This window comes from Podarcis liolepis, assembly GCF_965112155.1.
Source record: "Podarcis liolepis genome assembly, chromosome: 2".
In the NCBI taxonomy this organism is placed as follows: domain Eukaryota; kingdom Metazoa; phylum Chordata; class Lepidosauria; order Squamata; family Lacertidae; genus Podarcis; species Podarcis liolepis.
In genome coordinates this window covers 30175157-30195105 of record NC_139555.1, presented here as the reverse complement: position 1 = coordinate 30195105, position 19949 = coordinate 30175157, and the positions used below count along the sequence as shown (strand labels likewise).

The window sequence follows — 19949 nt, the reverse complement described above, 5'->3', positions numbered from 1 at the left end:
AGACTCCCCTGCTACCTCCCTCCCTTGTATATTTGAGCCATTTGCTCCATTGCTCTGTGAACAAGACATCTGCAAGCTGATTAGGGCTGCAACCTTGTTACAAGGGAGTATGCCCCATTGGCCGTAGTGGGACTTCTCAGTAAGTCATTTTGGACTCACAGCTGTCCATGAAGGCGCAGGTTAATTCTGTGTCCAGGGCGGCTGTTTACCAGCTCCACCTGGTACACAGACCCTACCTGCCCACAGACTGTTGCGCCAGAGTGGTGCATGCTCTCGTTATCTCCCGCTTGGACTACTGCAATGCGCTCTATGTGGGGCTACCTTTGAAGGTGACCTGGAAACTGCAATTAATCCAGAATGCGGCAGCTAGACTGGTGACTGGGAGTGGCTGCCAAGACCATATAATACCGGTCCTGAGAGATCTGCATTGGCTCCCAGTACGTTTCCAAGCACAATTCAAAGTGTTAGTGCTGACCTTTACAGCCCTAAATGGCCTCTGCCCAGTATACCTGAAGGAGCGTCTCCACCCCCATTGTTCAGCCTGGACACAGATCCAGTGCCGAGGGCCTTCTGGCAGTGCCCTCATTGCAAGAATTGAGGTTATAGGGAACCAGACAGAGGGACTTCTCAGTAGTGGCGCCCGCCCTGTGGAACGCCATCCCATCAGATGTCAAAGTAATAAACAACTATCTGACGTTTAGAAGACATCTGAAGGCAGCCCTGCTTAGGGAAGTTTTTAATGACTGATGTTTTAATGTATTTTTAATCTTTTGTTGGAAGCCGCCCAGAGTGGCTGAGGAAACCCAGCCAGATGGACGGGATATAAATAATAAATTATTATAATATTATTATAATAAGCATGCATAGGATTTCAGTGCATGTTCATGGTTCGTTATCTTGACTTCTGCACACCAGTTGGACAAACCACTCTTCCAAAACTAAAGTCAACCAAGGTGAATTCCTGGAACATTAAAGCATTCCACATCAAAACAAAAAAACAAACCAGCCCATGGGTTGAAGCTGTAAAACTTGTTTCATGACAACACTTGTAAAATATTTCCCCATTCAAAGCCAGTAAGGCAAGTTACAAGAAAGGAGATTCCGACTAAATACCAGGAAGTGATATCTGACAGTAAGAGCTGTTTGGCAGTGGGACAGACTCCCTCTGGAGGTGGTGAACTCTCCTTCCTTGGAGGTTTTTAAGCAGAGATTGGATGGCCATCTGTCATGTATGATCTAGTTCAGAGTCCTGCGTTGCAGGGGGTTGGCCTAGATTAGGGTTACCAGACATCCCCGTTTCCTGGGGACAGTCCCCGGATTTGCAAATCTGTCCCCGGACAAATTCTGTCCCTGGAATGTCCCCAGATTTGCAAACCTGTCCCTGGGAAATGTGGCAGTGGCAGCCTCAGCAGCCCGGAGCCAACCTGGTAGCGCAGTTGGCTCTGGCTGGCTTCAGGAGTTGTTTGCTGCCGTGGTGCCCGCCATTTTTCCTCACCGGAAGTCCCCATATGATGTGTCTTGTGCTCATAGGATGTGTCTTGTGCCATGTCCTGCCCCCTTCTCCCTTTGTTTTGACTGATCGGGGGGGGGGGGGCTCGGGAGTTGCGGGTGGTGCGCCGTTGCCCAGTTTTTTAAAAAACTGTGCATTTATGTTTCACAGGGTGCGAAAGAAGGACTTTGCACCTTTAAACAATATGCATGTATGCTTGGGCCCAGGGTCTTTTGCCACACCATCTCCACTACTGACTCCCTGTTGCTACTCAGCTTTAAAAAGAAAAAGTGTCCCCGGATTCATTGAAAAAAATCTGGTAACCATAGCCTAGATGACCCTTGGGACCCTTTCCAACCCTTACAATTCTACAAGAACTGCTGCTGATGTGTGGAAGGTCAGAAAACATTATTAGCTGGCAGGGATGGAGGAGGTGGAACCACAGTGTTGTACAGGTACCTCCTAGAATAGCAAACCCCTTTGGAAAGAAATCACTAATAGGAAACCTGCCACAATCATTCATCTGCCTAGGTAGCGAAACAGTGAAAACAAAATTAGTTCTCCTAATGAAGAAACCACTGCCTTTGACTTACTAGCTGCAGAAAATTTATCAGTCACATCTGAGCTACCCCTTCAAAGGCCTCTATTACATAGCTATTTTTTTCACTATACTTATGGTGACCAAGGAGTGGAATGCCAATAATATGTATCCTGTTTGGAGTGACCACAATTATAATCAAGTATTAGTCATGGTAGTTGTGATTAATACAATGTATTGGAAAACATTTCCATGCCGTCATTGACTGTAGTAGCATTTTATCACTGGTGTTATACCACTAGTAATTTTCTTACTGGACAATTAATTATGGCCCTTTTACTTTGTCATCAGAAAGCTGTTGTGAAGATTGCAATGAAACTAATATACTGTACACCAATGAAATTAATATGACCAAGGTCAGTTCAGAGGGTTGTTCAAATAATATTCCTAGGGCATCTTGAGAATTTTTAACATCAAAATTCATAAAATAAAAATTTGTGGGCGCTTTAGAATACACCAAAGATAACCCAAAAGTAGCCTGCAGTGTGGATTTGGCAATAGGTGGGGGCTGTGGAAATCCAAGCAAATATTTAATTGAGCTGTCATGTAAAAAAACAAAACAAAACACAGAGACCTGCTGATAGTTTCACTTGCAATTGTTGTCATCAAAAGTTGTGTGTGTCTTTATATCTCATGCCCATAGCAAACCCATGGGCCCCACACCTACAAAATTCCCAGAGCTATCTGGTCCAAACTTCATTGTATATCTTGACTCAGTTGCAAGTATATCTTGACTTGAGCTGCAAAATGTACTTCCAGCCTCCTTCCTCTTCACTGTCTGGAGAACAGCGTCACCCAGGAGGATGCAGAAGGTGAGGGGCTGGCCTCTTAGCAGCACAGCATGTGCTTTTGATGGAAGGGGTCCTAGAGAGCTTGCTGCCAGTCACTGTACAGGCAACCCTGAGCTAGATGGCGACAGATGATCTTACTCGGTTCAAGACAGCTTTCTCTGTACGGAATTATTTAGACACTGTAAGGTAACAAGGCTAGTTCAGGCAGTATGTTTTCCTTGGTAAATTGCACCAACCTTCCTATTTTCCTCATGAGCGTGCTTGAAAGAACTACTGTTAGCAACGTATGTCAGAAACGTGTAAACCTGGTTTTCTAGTTCCAAGACTGTGAGAATGCCTGCAGCCATGAACCGGATGCTTTCGAATAAACACGCCAGTTGCTCACATGAGTGCATACCGAGGAATACACAGGAAGGTTCATGCTAGTGAAAATTAATACCACCAAAGGCAGTCCTTAAGCTTTAGCAAGCCAAGGTTGCCCCCCTTCCATTTTGAATAGCAAGGTCACAAAATCATGGTTTAGTTCATTCGCTAATGTGTAATTAGTGATTACACAAACATAATGTAATGGCAATATCAGCAATGGCAATGTGTGGCACACTGCTAATTTAGCTTCTCCTATTATCTAGTACACCCTGTACAATACAGCTTTCAAAGTGCCTACACACCAGGCCATCCTGTGGCACAATGGGTTGGCGTGTCTGGCTATGATTCTATGACCTCTGTGATAATGTGGGCAGTTGCTTGTAGATGTGCAGTTAAACATGCTGTAGTGAAAGCTGTGCTCTTCCTATTCATTGAACAGATGAAGCCTCCTTTCACTGTGTCAGATCATTGCTGCATCTTCCTCAGCATCACCTATGTTGGCTGGCAGTGGCTCTCAAAGCCCATGGCAAGAGGCCTTCCCCAGCCATGTCACCTCAAGATCATTTAACTGGAGACGCTGGTGGAGCTGAATTTGGGGCCTGAGCTGAAAGGCACCTGTACAGCAAGAGCGAATGGTCATTGTGCTCACTGGGGTTAAGTACAAACACACTCGCTACAGTGGTTTATAGATTCTACTAGGAGCTGTCTGCTCAAGTGCAGATAACTGAACCCATGTTTCTCGGGCCAATAGGAAAGGATGGTATCTCTCTCAAGGATCATAGGTCCCCACTGCTCTCTCAATTAAGTTTTCATTTAATTCATATTATTTTTGTTGCTTTTTGCAGCAATAATAATATTTTTAAAAAAGAAAGCTCAGAGCAGCAGGATTCTGTAACTCTCCTCCTCACTGGACAGTGGGGGCATAATTTTGGGAGGAGATGGGGTGCTCTTCTGACATTTCAGCAACAGTAATACAGCTCTGAGGCTGCTAAGTCCTGCAGCGCTATATTCAAGTGCAGCATTTCAATGAATCAACAGAAACGGCGGCTGACTGCCCTAGGACTGACCGGCTCATTGGTGTCTTTGGAAAAAGACGAGCCTCCTGACGGTTATAACTCGAACAAACATCCCTCTGCTCCTTATTAGGGGCTGCAGCTGCCGGAGCATAATTCATTACAGATTTGCCAGCCAGCAATAAAAGGTGTGTGAGAGAGTGTATGTGCCCCCAAAACTGCAGTCCATGAGCTGCACAAGAGGGGAAACACAGGCCAAGCACTCTCTTGTGCTCCTTATTCTTCTGTATTCTGAAACTCCTGTACAGTGGTACCTTGGTTCTCAAACGCCTTGGTACTCAAACAACTTGGTACCCAAACACTGCCAACCCAGAAGTAAGTGTTCCGGTTTGTGAACTTTTTTTGGAAGCCGAACGGGCTCCGTTTTGAGTGTTACACTTCCGATTTGAGTGTTATGCTGAGGTCTGTCTGTTTTTTGCTATTTATTTTGCGTTTTTGTTTTTGTGGCTCTCTCTTTTTTCTTTTTTTGAGACTGTGTGGAACCCAGTTCAGCTACTGATTGATTGATTGTGTGACTACGGTACATTGTTTATTGCTTTCATTTTATGGATCAGTGGCCTCGTTAGATAGTAAAATTCATGTTAAATTGCTGTTTTAGGGGTTGTTTTAAAAAGTCTGGAACGGATTAATACATTTTGCATTACTTTCTATGGGAAAGCGAGCCTTGGCTTTGGAATGCTTTGGTTTTGGCATGGACTTCCAGAACGGATTTTGAGAGCCAAGGTACCGCTGTACTCTGCAAGAACAGATATGAATGTTGTCACTCAGTGTGACAACAGTGTCTCAAAAGAAGAAGTGTCGGTGCCAGCCGTCTGAGCAAGGGCTATAGGCCCTACCCCCTGGGACTTGGAACATTGGGTGGCCTGGGTTTTGCTGTCAGCTCAGACTCCTCAGACCACCTCTGTCATCTCCTCATAGTGTCAGAGGGCTGAGCTTAGGGAGCTGAGTTCAAGTTCTTCTCTCAGGCCACAGATTCATCACATAAAGTTTCCAGGGAGAGCAGACTAGGTTGGACATCCGTAACATGGGAGCAACTGTGACCTGTTGTTGTGATGAGAAAGAAAATGTTGTTATAACTCCCAAGTCTTAGGGGTGGAACGACGACTTCAGACAGGAGAAAGCCAAATACAATGATGGTAGAAAAGTTGTTGGTTTGAGGAAAGGTTCAGTCCCAGGCTTGTTTTCCATGCAAAGAAAAAAAGCACTTCTAATAGCCGCAAAGTAGAGGAAAGTTCAGCAGGGGAAGCTTTTCTTACTCCTGCTTAGCAAGCTGCACTTGCTGAAAAATCCCTCTTCCACAAAAGTATTGTATGCCACTTAGATTTTTTAAAAAATTATTATTAAAAAGTGAAGAGTTTAGAAACATTTTTTTAAATAAACTAATTTAAACTGCAGGAGGCCTGCTGCTATTCTTTGCACCCATTCATCCTAGAGAGATAAAAGAGGAAGACAAAATAATTAAGTTAAATTGAGCCTTATGTTGCAGGTTGAGATCAAAGGTACGTAGATTCTGCCCTTGACAAGGTTGCAGATTTCTGCTTTAGACTAAAGCGTATGAAGTCACTTTCACAGCTAAAACAATAGAAGAAAAAGCTTAAGTGCTTAGTTTGAGCTGGGGATCCCCTAGTGTCCAGTACTGGAATCTGTTTCAGAAGCTGATGTTGCTCCTCCACCCCCATCCCCCGTCCCCCAAAACCCTGATCTTATCACACAGCAGAGCAGGCAGAAGGTTTTCCCATACAGTTGCTGTCTTTGTGCAATGAATGGACATTTGTGACCTCTTGTGACCAGCCCCTTCCTCTCCCTGCAATGTTGTGCTTCTTCGAACAAGGCTTTTTCACAACTGCCCAAGGACAATGTTTTATAGCTGGGAGTGGGTGGGATATTACTCTTCCCCCTCAAAAAACACCCCAAACAATTTGCTGTGGTTGCTGGATAGCATACAATTGTGTGAGCGTCGTCGTCAATATATGGGGTATTGCCTGTGACTATACGTACATTAGCAACAGCGACACAAACCCCTTCCCCAATACCTGTAAAGGTAAAGGGACCCCTGACCATTAGGTCCAGTCGTGACAGACTCTGGGGTTGCAGCGCTCATCTCGCTTTATTGGCCAAGGGAGCCGGCGTACAGCTTCCGGGTCATGTGGCCAGCATGACTAAGCCGCTTCTGGCGAATCAGAGCAGTGCACAGAAACGCCATTTACCTTCCCGCCAGAGCGGTACCTATTTATCTACTTGCACTTGGACATGCTTTCAAACTGCTAGGTTGGCAGGAGCAGGGATTGAGCAATGGGAGCTCACCCTGTTGCGGGGATTCGAACCGCCGACCTTCTGATCAGCAAGTCCTAGGCTCTGTGGTTTAACCCACAGCGCCACCCACGTCCCTCCCCAATACCAATACCTGTACGAGTCTGCAAATTTCAAAAGTTTAAATAATATAAAAATTCCAGTGGCTGTGTGCGCTAAGTTCTGGCATACACATCTATCCACATTTCCAAAGCGAGGGAAGCGAGGGAACAGTGCTATAGAGATCACCCTTCAGCTATCCCCCACCCCATTAAATATGTGAGGATGGGGACATCATATTATTGGTGAACCAAGGCTTGCTACAGTGTCACACAAAGGATAGGACGGGGCTGGGTCATGCTTCGTTCCATGTTGCAGGCAAGTGCTGTGTTCTGTCTCCAGCGGCAAGCTGTTTGTTGGTGAAACTATCCCTTTCCTTCCCTATTAAAGCAATTAAAACCAGTTCAGCACACTTTCAGTAAGAAGGCACTCAACCCGAGAGGTCTCCATATTATCTACCACTGCAGGAGACAGATCTCTTTCTGGAGTTAGTCCTTCACTGGTTGTTTCACTAACAAACAAACAAAGATGATGCTTTATACCGAACCACACTATTGGCCCATCCAGTTCAACGCTGCCCACTGTGGTTGGCAGTGCCTCTCTAAGACGTGAGGACCTTCTGCATGCAAAGCAAAAGGCTTGGACATTGCGCCACTGAACCTCATCAATGCTCAAGATGCTACGCATTCTTTTTAATGAGCCAACTGGCCGTGTAAATCATGCTGGGTGGAAATCTGCAAGAGGTATAGAACGAACCAGATAGAAACTTCATAATCTGAGATGGCCTGTTTGTGATTCCTGGGTGTGGTGTGGGGAAAAAAACAAGTTATTATGGCTGTTGCATAACACTCTGCTTAAGAACTTTCTAGGACACCTGGATAGACCATTGATGGGAGCCGAGTGCTGGACGTGACAAAGCTTCTAGTCAGGTCCAGCAAGGAAACCTTAGACGCTCTTGTGCTCAGATGTGCTGCCGCTGTGAAAGAGTCAAACAAAATTAGGTTGAGGACTACAGTGGAAGGTGTTGCCACCGTGGCCTTCCAAGTTGTGCTCATTTAACAGCCCCTCTTGCGGTACTCGGACTTACAGTTTCCTCACTCACGAGGGCTCAACAATTAAAGTAGTCATTCACTAGAGCAGAGGACCTAAGCTAACACAGCATGTTCATTTATAGCACTGGGAGATGGCCATCTGCACAGAACGTACCGCTCTGCTGTGCTTCACCTTTCCAATACAGCGAGATCATGTTCTCAGCTGCTGTAACGAAGCTCACTGTTAATGATTCCAGGAGCCCTGCGGCCTATAATTGTGGCACCCCTTACCGCCAGAGACTGAAGCATGAATCATCTCAAAGTTCAAGAAGAATTTAGGCGACTTCTCTTTGGAATATGGCATCTTTTCTCCTTACGAAAGAGTGCGTGTAACAGGCAAATTAGTATAAGCAACATGGTGAAGCCTATGCCTGAGTGGTATTCATTCAGAAGACCAGAGCAGAAGGATTATTTAGGGTTAACATACATCCAGAATTTCCTGGAAACAGTGTCTGAGCAGAAATAGCTCAAAAAATGTCATTTCTCTTTTTGTTAGATTTTTTTGTACAATTCCCATCATCCCTAGCTAACAGGACCAGTGGTCAGGGATGATGGGAATTGTAGTCTAAAAACATCTGGAGGGCCGAGTTTGTCTATGCCTGTCCTGGAAGGCTTCAAGAGCTCTCCACAGATGGCATAGGTATCACCTGGTTAACTCAGGGATGGGAATCCTGCGGCCTTCCTGATGGTAGCTGGATTCAAACTCCCATCAGCCCTGGCCAGCTTTTGAATTTTTATTTAAACAAAATGTATATTTAAAAAATGTATATACCACTTACCCGATACCAATTAAAGCGAACATTAAAAGGAAGCTGACTTTTAAAAATCAGAATGTTAATAAAACCAGTAATTCTAAAAACAACCACACATAATAAAATTACATGTTAACATTGCGAAAAGGCTTTAGCAGGTGCTGAAAACAATTCAGTGAAGGTGCTTGCCTAATACCAATGGGCAGGGACTTCCAAAAAGTAGGTGTTGCCACACAGAACATACATTATATGGAACTCGTAAAAGTGTCGGTTTCGGAGATCAAAGCAATCAAATGGGCCCAGGCGGAGTAATCTGATCCTTCAAGTAAACTGGTCCTAAGGGCTGAGGGCTTTATATACTAACACCTTGAATTTGGCCTGGTAACAAATTGTCAGTCAATGCAGATCTCTGAGCAGGGGTGTAATACACTGCGAGAGTCTCACTCCTTTCAGCAACCATACTGCAACATTCATCACTAACTGTAATTTACAGATCAAGTGCAAACAGAGCCCTACATGTACAGGGTAGAACTGATCCAGTCTTGAAGTTACTAATGCATGGACTACTGTGGTGAATATATCCTGATCTTGGAATGCACAGGCCATCGTCAGATGATGAAAGATGTAGTCCAATAACCTTGTGTGTGTGCGCGCGTGCGCATATGTTTCTTTGGTCAAACAAACTGATCATGGAAACTCACATGTCAAGCTTATGAGCCATTTAGGCTGAAGTGTGTATTAGAAGTAAAGTAGGAAAGACTTGTGATACACCGACACGACCAGAATGGCAGAAGACATTTCCTCCAGTACTGAACAAAGTGGACCTCTAAGAGGTAGAGGTAAAAGGGGTGGGTGGGTGGGTGGAGGTGCGTGCAAGAGAGCAAGAAAGAGAAAACAAGAGTGCTATGATTATCAGTGATCAAACAAAGGAAAGGGTGTCCTATTTCTTTCCAGAACCTGGTACAGCCTAAGATAATGTATAAATAGTAATGCAAACACTTTTTTTTTTTTTTACTTTCTATGTGTTTTGCTTATATGTATTAGTGAAAGACTGTCACCTATAATTATTTGTATATTACCGTGTGTTTATTGTTGCCACATTATTGAGATTTAAAATAGAATAAAAACATTAAAAAGAAAAGAAAAGTCACAACATTATTTCACTTTTCCTCACAGGAGCCTGAAAAACTCACATTTTTAGAGCTCTCATGGTGGAGACGGTTTGCTTTGAGACATAAGTTATGACTTCATAAGGGCATACAGTCGTACCTTGGATCCCGAACGCCCTGGAACTCGGATATTTTGGCTCCCAAACGCCGCAAACCCGGAAGTGATTGTTCTAGTTTGCAAACATTCTTTTGGAACCCGAAATCAGACGGGGCTTCCGCAGCTTCTGACTGGCTGCAAGAGCTTCTGTTTGACTTCCACGGTACGACTGTACAGGCAAACTCCATGGCTTCAATAAGCAATCTTCTGTTGTTTTAAGCAAGAAACACCCCCCAAAAAACATTATCCAACATATTTTGGGAAGGGGCGTGTGTGTGAGTAAACTGCAGCTTATTTTGATGCCCCCTCCCTTTTATTTAGGTTCACTCTTTGGCATTTTCTGCCTCTCAGTCCAGTCCTCCAAAAAGAAAAAAAAGAAAACTGGACTGGGCATTATCAGTTGAGTTGCATGACACACACACAAATGCACACATGCCACAAAGGGCTGAGAGATGTGCCTATGTGAATAGAGGTCGTGCTAGAAAACAAAAGCTCCGGAATATTCCACCACACAATGTCTGAAACACAAAAGTCACACGACTCCCATATCTAAACAACATTTAGAAATGCTATAACAGGGGTCAGCAAACTTTTTCAGTAGGAGGGCACTGTCCCTCAGACCTTGTGGGAGGCCGGACTATATTTTTTTTGGGGGGTGGGACGAATTCTTATGCCCCACAAATAACCCAGAGATGCATTTTAAATAAAAGGACACATCCTACTCATGTAAACACACGCTGTTTCCCGGAACGTCTGAGGGCCGGATTTAGAAGGTGACTGAGCTGAATCCAGCCCCCGGGCCTTAGTTTGCCTACCCATGGGCTAGAAGGCGAAGAACTGTAACCCCCACTCAGCACCACCCCAAATCTCTTTGTATTTGTCCAACAGCTTTAGTTGAGAACAATTCCTGATTAAAAATTTAATTTTATTTCAATGGTTTTGGTGGTGGTGTTTTGGCAGCATCCTCTATAACAATGTCTAGATCAACAGTTCTGTGTTTGTGGACCAAACATGAGATTTCCCCCACTTTGACATGCTGAGCTGCAAAGCATTCACTCTGTTTAAATCTGTAGCACTGGCAACAACCACCCACTTGAAAAATGTCCTGAATCCACAGTCTCGGCACCAGTGGCCAGGTGGGAGAATTGAGTTCAGACTTGGAACAGCACACGGCAATTGAGATTATAAACAGCAGGTGGTGCTGTATTCCTATGACCTCTGAAGGAAGCCAAGCCTAAATGGATATATACACCCCCCAATCCAATGTGAATGAACACAACGCTTCTGCAGAAATTTATCTCTCACAGCCATCTCACCTCTAGCAAAGCCAAGCTGAACTAAAATTAAATTGGCTCTTTCCTGCTAAGACTTTTCCCTTGTGGCAGGTAAGTCTGAAGTGCTAATTACCCACCAGGTCTGGTTTTCTACATATATCTGCAAGTGTAATCCAAAGAGCAACCAAAAACAATTAGCAACCTGGCTAAGAAGTGGGGAGTTTGCTTGGGAGAGAGACTACTTGAGAAAAGTAAGACTAATAGGTTTCAGGTGCATAAAGGGGTGCCTGGAGGAGGTCGTGGGTTGTCTGCCATGGGCAAAAGCAATGGGCGGAAGCTGAAGCCAGAAGGACTTAGGATTGACGCCAGAGTGTAGTGAGTGGTAGAACCCTGAAACAGGTTGCTTACAGGTGCGGGGGAACTTCCATCACTGGAGGTCTTTAAGGAGGAGCATATGTCTATTAGTTTGGCAGCGGCAGGCGGGCAGGCAGGCAGGCAGGGGCCAGCACTTGGCAGGTCCTCTGTATAGTGCTATTATGGGCTGCATTTGGCTAGGTGGGTCAAATGTTGTGAAGAGAAGCCTGTGCAAGGATGTTAACAGACTGCAACCACTAATCTCAGTCAAGTTGTTATTTATCCTTTCTGAAAATATCTGCCACGTTGGAACAGATGTAAGAGAGAGAGAGGGAGAGAGGGAGAGACTTTGGATGCTAACTCAATGAAACTAGTACTTGTAACAGATCCTAAAATGCAGAGTCTCTCCAGTGGCATTCTAAAATGTAAGTCAGTTTAAAATTAAGCAAAGCACACCGGAAACCAAGCAGTTGCCCTTGCTCTGCAACCAGAAGGCTACAACCTGCCACGCTCACAATGGCTGCAGGGAAAAAGCAGGAGGACCTGCAGTATGTCGTGGCACTTTCTCAATGCAGCTCAGAGCTGGATCAAAGCTGCAAGGGAGACAGGATTCAGAGTACTGAGAAATCCATTCTAACCTTACAACTGCAGGACATGCATTCAGCTCACTGTTCCAAGTGGTCCTGGCTCTTGCAGCACTGATTTTGGGTAGTTTTTCCAGGAAGATCAAACACAGTGAATGCTGGAAAACAGGACGGGCATGGATGTGAGAGACAGGAGGGTGGCAGAGTCTATTCCCCTCTCCAGATCTGTCTCACTGAGAGTAGCCATGTGCAAGGGCCCAATGAAGAGTCAGTGACAAAACGTTACAGGGGCTCTACCTGTATCTCCAAATCAGACCGTTCGGGCCAAAAACAATCAAGTGTTTTCACGGCGTGTGATTTTGCATAATTTATTATACTCACAGTGAACTTGAGGATTGCAACTTCCGTAACTGCAAAAATTTGATTTTTGACCTACAGCAAACAAGTTATGTATATATGAAAAGAATAAAAATAAAGCGCTTTGTAAAATATGGTGATCAAGCTTTGGAGACATACACACCTACTGTGATTATTTCCCTGGGGAAGCCCAAAAGCTTGCAATTTTATTGTTTTCGTTTTTGGCAGACTATATTCCAAGTGATCACCGTGGCTTTATGCAGAGGCCAGAGAGCCATGGTGTTTTGGTTAAAGCAACACGGGCGTGCACAGGTGCGTGGGTGTGTTCGGGATGGAGGGGCTGGAGTAGCATTGCCCCTCCATCTACTGCGTTGCTGGTTGTGGACTCATTGTCTTAAGCCATCTACATTCCCCTATGGCAGCAGTGTGTGTGTCTGTGTGTGTGTGTGTGTGTGTGTGTGTGTGTGTGTGTGTCAGGAGGGGGGATCCTTTTGCCCCTTGGAACTCTTGATTCACCAGGCTCAGCCTTGTGCACTCCCCTCAAAATGTTCCAAACCGTAAAGCAACAACAACAACAACAAAAGTCGGGACAGTCAGAGCAACGCCCTTCCAAGTATATAGGACACACATCAAGATTCTGCTTTGACCACAAGGGAGACTCTTCCACTTGGTGCCATCTCCTTCCTTCTCCCATCCACTCATCCATCTCCTTTGGGACATTGAGGAGAAACATCTGCCTCCTCTTGTCTCCTGTTGATGTCTGCTGAGAGTGCGTCTCAACTGCACCAAGTTGTTTCGCTTCCATTTCTCTTCCAGTCTTTGGGCACCCAAGCCCCAGGAAGACGTCATTTCCGGAAAGCGAAGACCTCCCGTGTTTTCAGTCCCCTCCTGCTTTCGTTCCCTGGCTTGGGAGAAGGTTCATCCACCATGCCTCCATAAGGGCAGCTATCCGAGTCCGGGTGGTTCCCCGTACACTCCACAGTGGGGATGTAGCCACTGTCCCACATTCCTGTCCCGCAGAGTTTGCACAGGTCATGCAGACCGCAAGGGATCCGAGGCAGCAGGCGGAACTGATAAAGCAAACTTCTAGCCTGGAAATAGGATGGCAAAGGAGATGTGAATACACAAGCCCACAAAACAGCACATGGCACAAATAGCAGATACGAGAAACTGCTGAGTTCATCTAAATTGCCCATCTCACACCCAAATCGTAACGGAGACTTGACACCACTCACAAAAGGAGAACACTGCCCAGCCTTCCATATGCTGTTTTGGAGCAGACAGAACTGCAAAGGGTTTTTTGTCTGTCTGTCTGTTTGTTTAACACCTGCAATGTTTAATTTACCTTCCTGAGTATGAGCTCCCCATTCATGTGCATGGCCAGGTTCCCAAAGTGCAGAAGCATCTGGTCAGTGGCCAATTGCTGTTCGATGACATCATCTCCATAGATCACCACAATAGCCACACAGATGAAGAGGTGGAAATAGTCTGTCTGCAGCAGCAAGAGAAGAAAATGATCAAGGGAGGGAGGGCTAGAAAGATGCACCGATTGTGGCAACAAGATCACATTTAGTAGCTTTTTGGCTTGGAAAAAAAGCCAGTGAATGGAAGAATCGTAGAATTGTAGAAATGGAAGAGATCCTGAGGGATCTAGTCCAACCCCTTCAATGTAGGAGCATGCGAAAGGTAATGGGAATTATAAATGATGTGGCAAGGTGAGAAGGAAAAGCTATTCACCCTCTCCCAACCACTGTTAGGCAGAAGTTTAAAGACAAAGGCAGCACTGTACTTTGCACAATGCTGTGGTACTGTTGTGTAGAGGTTAGAGCTTTGTTGTGTGATTGAAGAGAGTCAAGTTGAAATCCCCACTAGGTGGCCTAGGGGCAGTCAGTCACATGCTCCACCTTACAAGGTTGTTGTGAGGATAAAGTAGGAGGTGGAGAAATCATGTATGCCACCCTAATCTTATTAAAAGAAGCACAGGATGGCAACGCATTACAATAAATCTAGAGAACTATACACTTTCAAAAGCAATGCAGAAATCTCTTGAATCAGGGCCACAGAGAAAGAGGAAGTCAAAACCAGTAAGACAGACTGCAAATCCTGGCAGTCTGCCCAGTTACATGCATGAAATCTGGGTGCATTCTGAGAGAACTGGTGTATGCTTACAAGACAAAAGCCTACAGTGTTGAAGTATATGAAATCTAGCAAGTCTGTAAGTTTTTTGACCCAGTTATATCTGTTTTCACTTTGAAGAAGTAAAGGCATGAGAGGGAATATTATTTCTAGTAAAATGTTTTCAAGTGAGCAACCAACAAATTAGGTACTGGATATGCTGCGTTAACACTTAATTTACAAAACACTCCATTCTGAATAATTCTGCACACAGAATTAAGATCTGCTGCAGGGATAGGCAAAGTTGTGCTCTCCAGATCTTGCCGGACTTGCATTCCCATCATCCCCGACTACTGGCCATATGCTGGCTAGAGATTATTGAGGGCTGGGAGTCCAGCAACTTCTGGAGGGCACCCCGTTGGCTGCCCCTGTTCTACTTGCTTAATACAATGAGTTTTAGGAGCACAGGAGTCTAAACCACCTGGCAAAGGGCGGTGAAATCGCTGCCACGAGGATTCAAAGCAATCTCCCCTCCCCCTTCCCAGACCACCACCAGAGAGCAACTATTTGGCAGAGAGTAATGCGAGCAAGCAGCATACGGCGAACACAGTTTGGTGGCAACCTCCTTTCCTGCAGACGAGACCAGGTCAGACAGAAACCATACGCTGCTCAGTCCTGGGGCTAACCTCACAAGGAAGTTGAAAATTAGCTTGCCTCTGTGTGTATGTGCGCGCGCCTGCCCTTCACACAGCAACATCTGCAGCTGGGAGAGAAAGCCAGGGTTGCAGAAACCCCACTGCACAAGGCAGGCTGAGGGCCGCTTTGGCTGATGGGTTGCGACAGCAGCAAGAACAGCCCAGGAGCTCAGTAATGAACCGTCAGGGTGAAATTTGCATCGATTTGTGTAATGTCAGAGGCAAACAGTGGGAGAGAAGGCAAGCAGTGTGGAGGGGGAGGGACACACACACACACACACACACACACACACAGAGCTCGTCACAGTCATGGCTGGGGGAGGGGAGAGAGGCCTGGAAGGACAGCAGCTGCAACCGGCAACATCCCCCCATTCAGCATCCTCCAAGGAGCAGTGCAGGAGCCCCACCGACAAAAAGGACCCTTCTAACTGCCCCGCTCCTCCAGCCCCCTTTTAAACCTTACCTGGTAGTGAGCCCAGCAGGCTTCCCATATACGCAGAGCCTCAGCATCGGGAAACTCACGCTTAAAGCAGAGGAGGATCCAGCGGTGGCAGAAGAGCATCTGAAGGCCATCCTCCCCAAGGGAGACCAGGTGGTGGTAGAAGCGCACATGCATCAGCCGCAGCAGCTCTCGCAGGTACATCTGGCAAAGTGGAAGGGGAGCTCTGTTCAGCTCCAGAGAAGGGGAAGAAAACCCCGCTACTCCCCTCTAGACCACTGGGCATTCCTGCCCCCAAACCCCTCAAGCTCAGCAGGAGCGGGCACACCTCTTAAGAGCTGCTTCTATTATTATTATTATTATTATTATTATTATTATTATTATTATTATTATTATTAGAATTTATATACCACCCTATACCTGGGGGTCTCAGGGCAGTTCACAGAATAAAACTAATTCATTCACTAATGCAAGCAGTCCTATTAGGAGCAGTGTATCCCTGGTGTTTCAGGGACGCGGGTGGCACTGTGGGTTAAACCACAGAGCCTAGGACTTGCCGATCAGAAGGTCGGCGGTTCGAATCCCTGCAATGGGGTGAGCTCCCTGCTTGGTCCCTGCTCCTGCCCACCTAGCAGTTCGAAAGCACATCAAAGTGCAAGTAGATAAATAGGTACCGCTCTGGCGGGAAGGTAAATGGTTTTCTGTGTGCTGCTCTGGTTTGCCAGAAGCGGCTTAGTCATGCTGGCCACGTGACACAGAAGCTGTATGCCAGCTCCCTCGGCCAATAAAGCAAGATGAGCGCCGCAACCCCAGAGTCAGTCACGACTGGACCTAATGGTCAGGGGTCCCTTTACCTTTTTATCCCTGGTGCTAGTGGGTGCACTACTTACGGCCTCAATAGTCTGGTGGTTTTGCTGCTGACTATCAGGTCGGTCTGTAGAAAAACCATGTTCGTCCACGATTTGATCGTGGATGAGTGGGGCTGACCTGGTGCCTATCACCTGAGTGGAAGGCCTGAGTGGAAGTTGCTGGGATGGTTAGATCTGACTCAGGTCTACCTGTCCAAGTACTCAGTGTGACATCACCTCAGACTGGTGGGATGGGGATAAGGGACTGGTGGGATGGGGATAAGGGACTGGTGGGATGGGGATATTGCTGCAGTCCACAAGGAGTTAACTTCTCGCTATCCCTTCGAGTGGGACTGGAAGGTTGCACCTGGTATTGGGAGACAGCTTGCAAATGCTGTTGGTGTAGTTCCCACCCTGATGCCCCAACAGCCTCCTTGACCAAGCTTATCTTGGGTATGATGTTGGAGGAACCCAGAACGGTGGTTTTAGGTGACCAACATCCATGCTGAGGTTGCCTTGGGTTGCCAGCTCATGAGTTCAGGGCCTCCATGGCAACTATTCCTCACCCCACTGCCACTTGTGCTATGGGGTTCTGAAGGGTAATATCCTCTTCCCAGTGTCATTTCACATTTACACGAAGCTGTAGGGAGCAGCCATTTGGAGCAATGTGTCACCAGTATATCCTACATGTTGGATACAGCACCTCCTCCTCCTTGCAGCTACTACAACTTCCTCAGGTAAGTTCATCCATCATGGATGCAGATTTCACATTTCCGATTCATTTAGGATTTAAAGGGCAAATGGAGTGCGGAGGAGGAAGAAAAGAGATAAATAAGGTGGGCAGAGGGAGAAGAGTGCTCCAAGGTCAAATTCTCACCAGTTGTTTCTCCATATCCTCATCACGAGGGGAACTGATGAAGATCGTGTTCTGCATCAAACCCACAAAGCACCAGAATGTATCCGATTCATCCAGGACCTCCGCGAGAAGTGGGGCAACAAGGTCAGACATCCCCTGGGAGTAGCCAATGGCAGGGTTGTACACTGCATAGTTCAGCAAGATCCGCCTAGGAAGAGGATGGTCAAATGACCAGACGGTGAGGCTGGGATGGTGGAGCAACCCACAGAGGCCTGAGCATGTACCCTCCAACATTTCTCCAATGGAATTAGGGACCTCTTATTCCATAATAATAATTTTACTACTTATACCCCGCCCATCTGACTGGGTTGCCCCGGCCACTCTGGGCGGCTTCCAACATGTATAAAAAATATGATAAAACATTAAACATTTTTTTAAAAATCCCTATACAGGGCTGCCTTCAGATGGCTTAGGGGTTGGCTAACTCCATACCCTCTCTAATATTTATCCAATGAAAGTAGGGACATCCTACCATACCCTCCAACATTTCCAAGATGAAAACAGGGACGTCCTAAGGAAAGGCGGGACATTCTGGGAGCAAATCAGAAACCGGGATGGCTTCTGTAAATCTGGGCCTGTCCCTGGGAAATAGGGACACTTGGGGGGTCTGTGAGCATGCTCAGTAGGCACAGAATGCTGACTCGCTGTTAGGGTGGCTGGGGGATGGAATGGAGTGGAGCGGAGTGGCAATGGGCATGGCTGGCTGGCAACATGAAAAGGAGCATACTACAATATTGTTGCAGGCTCCACCTGCTTTGCCCGGCCCACCTTTAGCTGGAAGCGTATGAGGTTGGGTGTCCAAAACACAGATGGATCTGGGCTTTCCAAGTGGGTGCAAGGTTCTCAGTGTATATTGGGGGGCACTAATGGGTTACAACAATCACCTCATTGTTTCCACGTTGGGGTTGTTCTCTCCTCGGAAAAACTGGTTACTGCGGTCCGTCCTCACCACATCTTTGTCAACCGTGAACTGCACATTCCGCCAGAATGCCTTCTGCTCCTCCGGTGTCAGGGAGAGCCTAGGCGCCACATTACAACATGAGTGCACTCCCAAACCACCCACTGCTGCCAATGGACATAGCTGTCAACTTTTTCCTTTTCTTGCGAGGAATCCTAATCAGAATAAGGGAATTTCCCTTTAAAAAAGGGAAATGTTGACAGCTATGCCAATGGACCTGGGAGTACTTTCAGGTAAGGGTCAAAATAAAGGAGATCTGGGGCAGTTGGGGAGGACAGAGCAGTTGCCTCTCTTCTGTATACGTCCCACCCAAAATGTGACATTGGACCTACTGTGAAGGTTCATTTTCTGGGGATAGTTAATTCCCCCTTCATTGTTTCAATTGCCAGGGGAGGGAGGATTTAAAAGAAGAATGGCTGAGGGAGGGAGGGTGGGGAGAAAGAGGCATCTCAATCTCAATCTCAATCTCACTCTCACTCTCACTCTCACTCTCACTTTCTCTCTCTCTCTCTCTCTCTCTCTCACACACACACACACACACACACACACACACACAAAACTGGGTATGGACCTGCTGGATTCAAAGTCCCCTCCATTCCCCTGAAAGGCAGAAGGACTAAAGTCCTTACATTTGCAGGAAAATGTGATGTGCTGACTCCCTCACCCTCCCCATCCTAACCCTCCACGCAGCAGATCTGGGGTTTAGGATTGAGGTTTACAGAACAAAGTAGTTCAGCATTTATAAAAGTAATTAAAAGAAAGAAAGAAAGAAAGAAAGAAAGAAAGAAAGAAAGAAAGAAAGAAAGAAAGAAAGAAAGAAAGAAAACATGTAAACCTTGAAAGTCTGGAGTTGGAGCCACTGCCACCCCTCATTACCTTTTCTGCTGGATCTCAAAGTATTCCTCTCTCTTCTGCACTCGGAGCGCCTCCCTCTCCTCTGAAGTGGATTCATAGCTGTAGTAGCGCAACAAGAAAGGCCAGACCTCACCACGGATGGAGACATCGATCCCACCAAAGAAAATAGCCTGGGGAGGAAGGGAGGGAGGGCAGAGGGGAAATGATAAAGAGGTTGCAACAGAGGAAAATGCCACAGTTTCTGAAACTGGACCTCTTTTGCTCTCCTCCTCTGACAAGTGACGCCTTGAGATTCAGGAGCCCCACAATCTGCACATGTTTAGAGGGAAAGCAGTGCCCCCCCTTTTCCAGGGGAGACACAAATCAAACTCATTTCAATGTCAATAACCCCCCTGGAGAGGCTATACAATTAACACATCATTCTCACGTCACTGCTTAATCCCCAATCTTGGAAACTTCACACTTGGACCCAGCCTCACATACCGCCTCCCCCACACCAAAGCCTTTAATTATTTTAAAGCCAGACAGTCTCAATTGCTTTCATAGGCCTTCACATACTGTGCAAGCACCCCTAGAAATGCTCACTGGTTTTCATGTCCCAAACTGCTGGGCAATCAATGCAGCAACAAACCAGAGATCCAGAGAGTTGCTACGTTAGCCTGCAGGGAGCTGACAGGTGTTGCCTCCCCGTTGCCAAAGGCTGGGAAGACGTGCAAAGGTTCCTGGAGGCCAAATAAGCACAACTGCTCCACGCTCCACTTGGGAGACCTTTCTTCTCT

At 46.3% G+C, this 19949-nt stretch overlaps 1 protein-coding gene across 16 annotated transcripts in view; it reads right to left on the bottom strand.

Moving 5' to 3' along the window:
* Window positions 1–12341: 12341 nt before the first annotated feature.
* TBC1D16 (TBC1 domain family member 16) overlaps window positions 12342–19949 on the bottom strand; it is a 56876-nt gene continuing 49268 nt past the window's right edge. For 15 of the 16 annotated variants that reach the window (XM_083489980.1, XM_083489976.1, XM_083489973.1 and 12 more), the window contains 6 exons: window positions 19192–19340; window positions 18242–18376; window positions 17319–17505; window positions 15618–15797; window positions 13690–13836; window positions 12342–13435 (listed from right to left, as the gene is read on the bottom strand). In XM_083489980.1, the coding sequence (XP_083346106.1) occupies window positions 13190–13435; window positions 13690–13836; window positions 15618–15797; window positions 17319–17505; window positions 18242–18376; window positions 19192–19340 (1044 nt within the window). In that variant the 3' untranslated portion in view covers window positions 12342–13189. The remainder of the gene's footprint in view (window positions 13436–13689; window positions 13837–15617; window positions 15798–17318; window positions 17506–18241; window positions 18377–19191; window positions 19341–19949) is intronic. The other variant, XR_014522594.1, reaches the window with a different exon arrangement.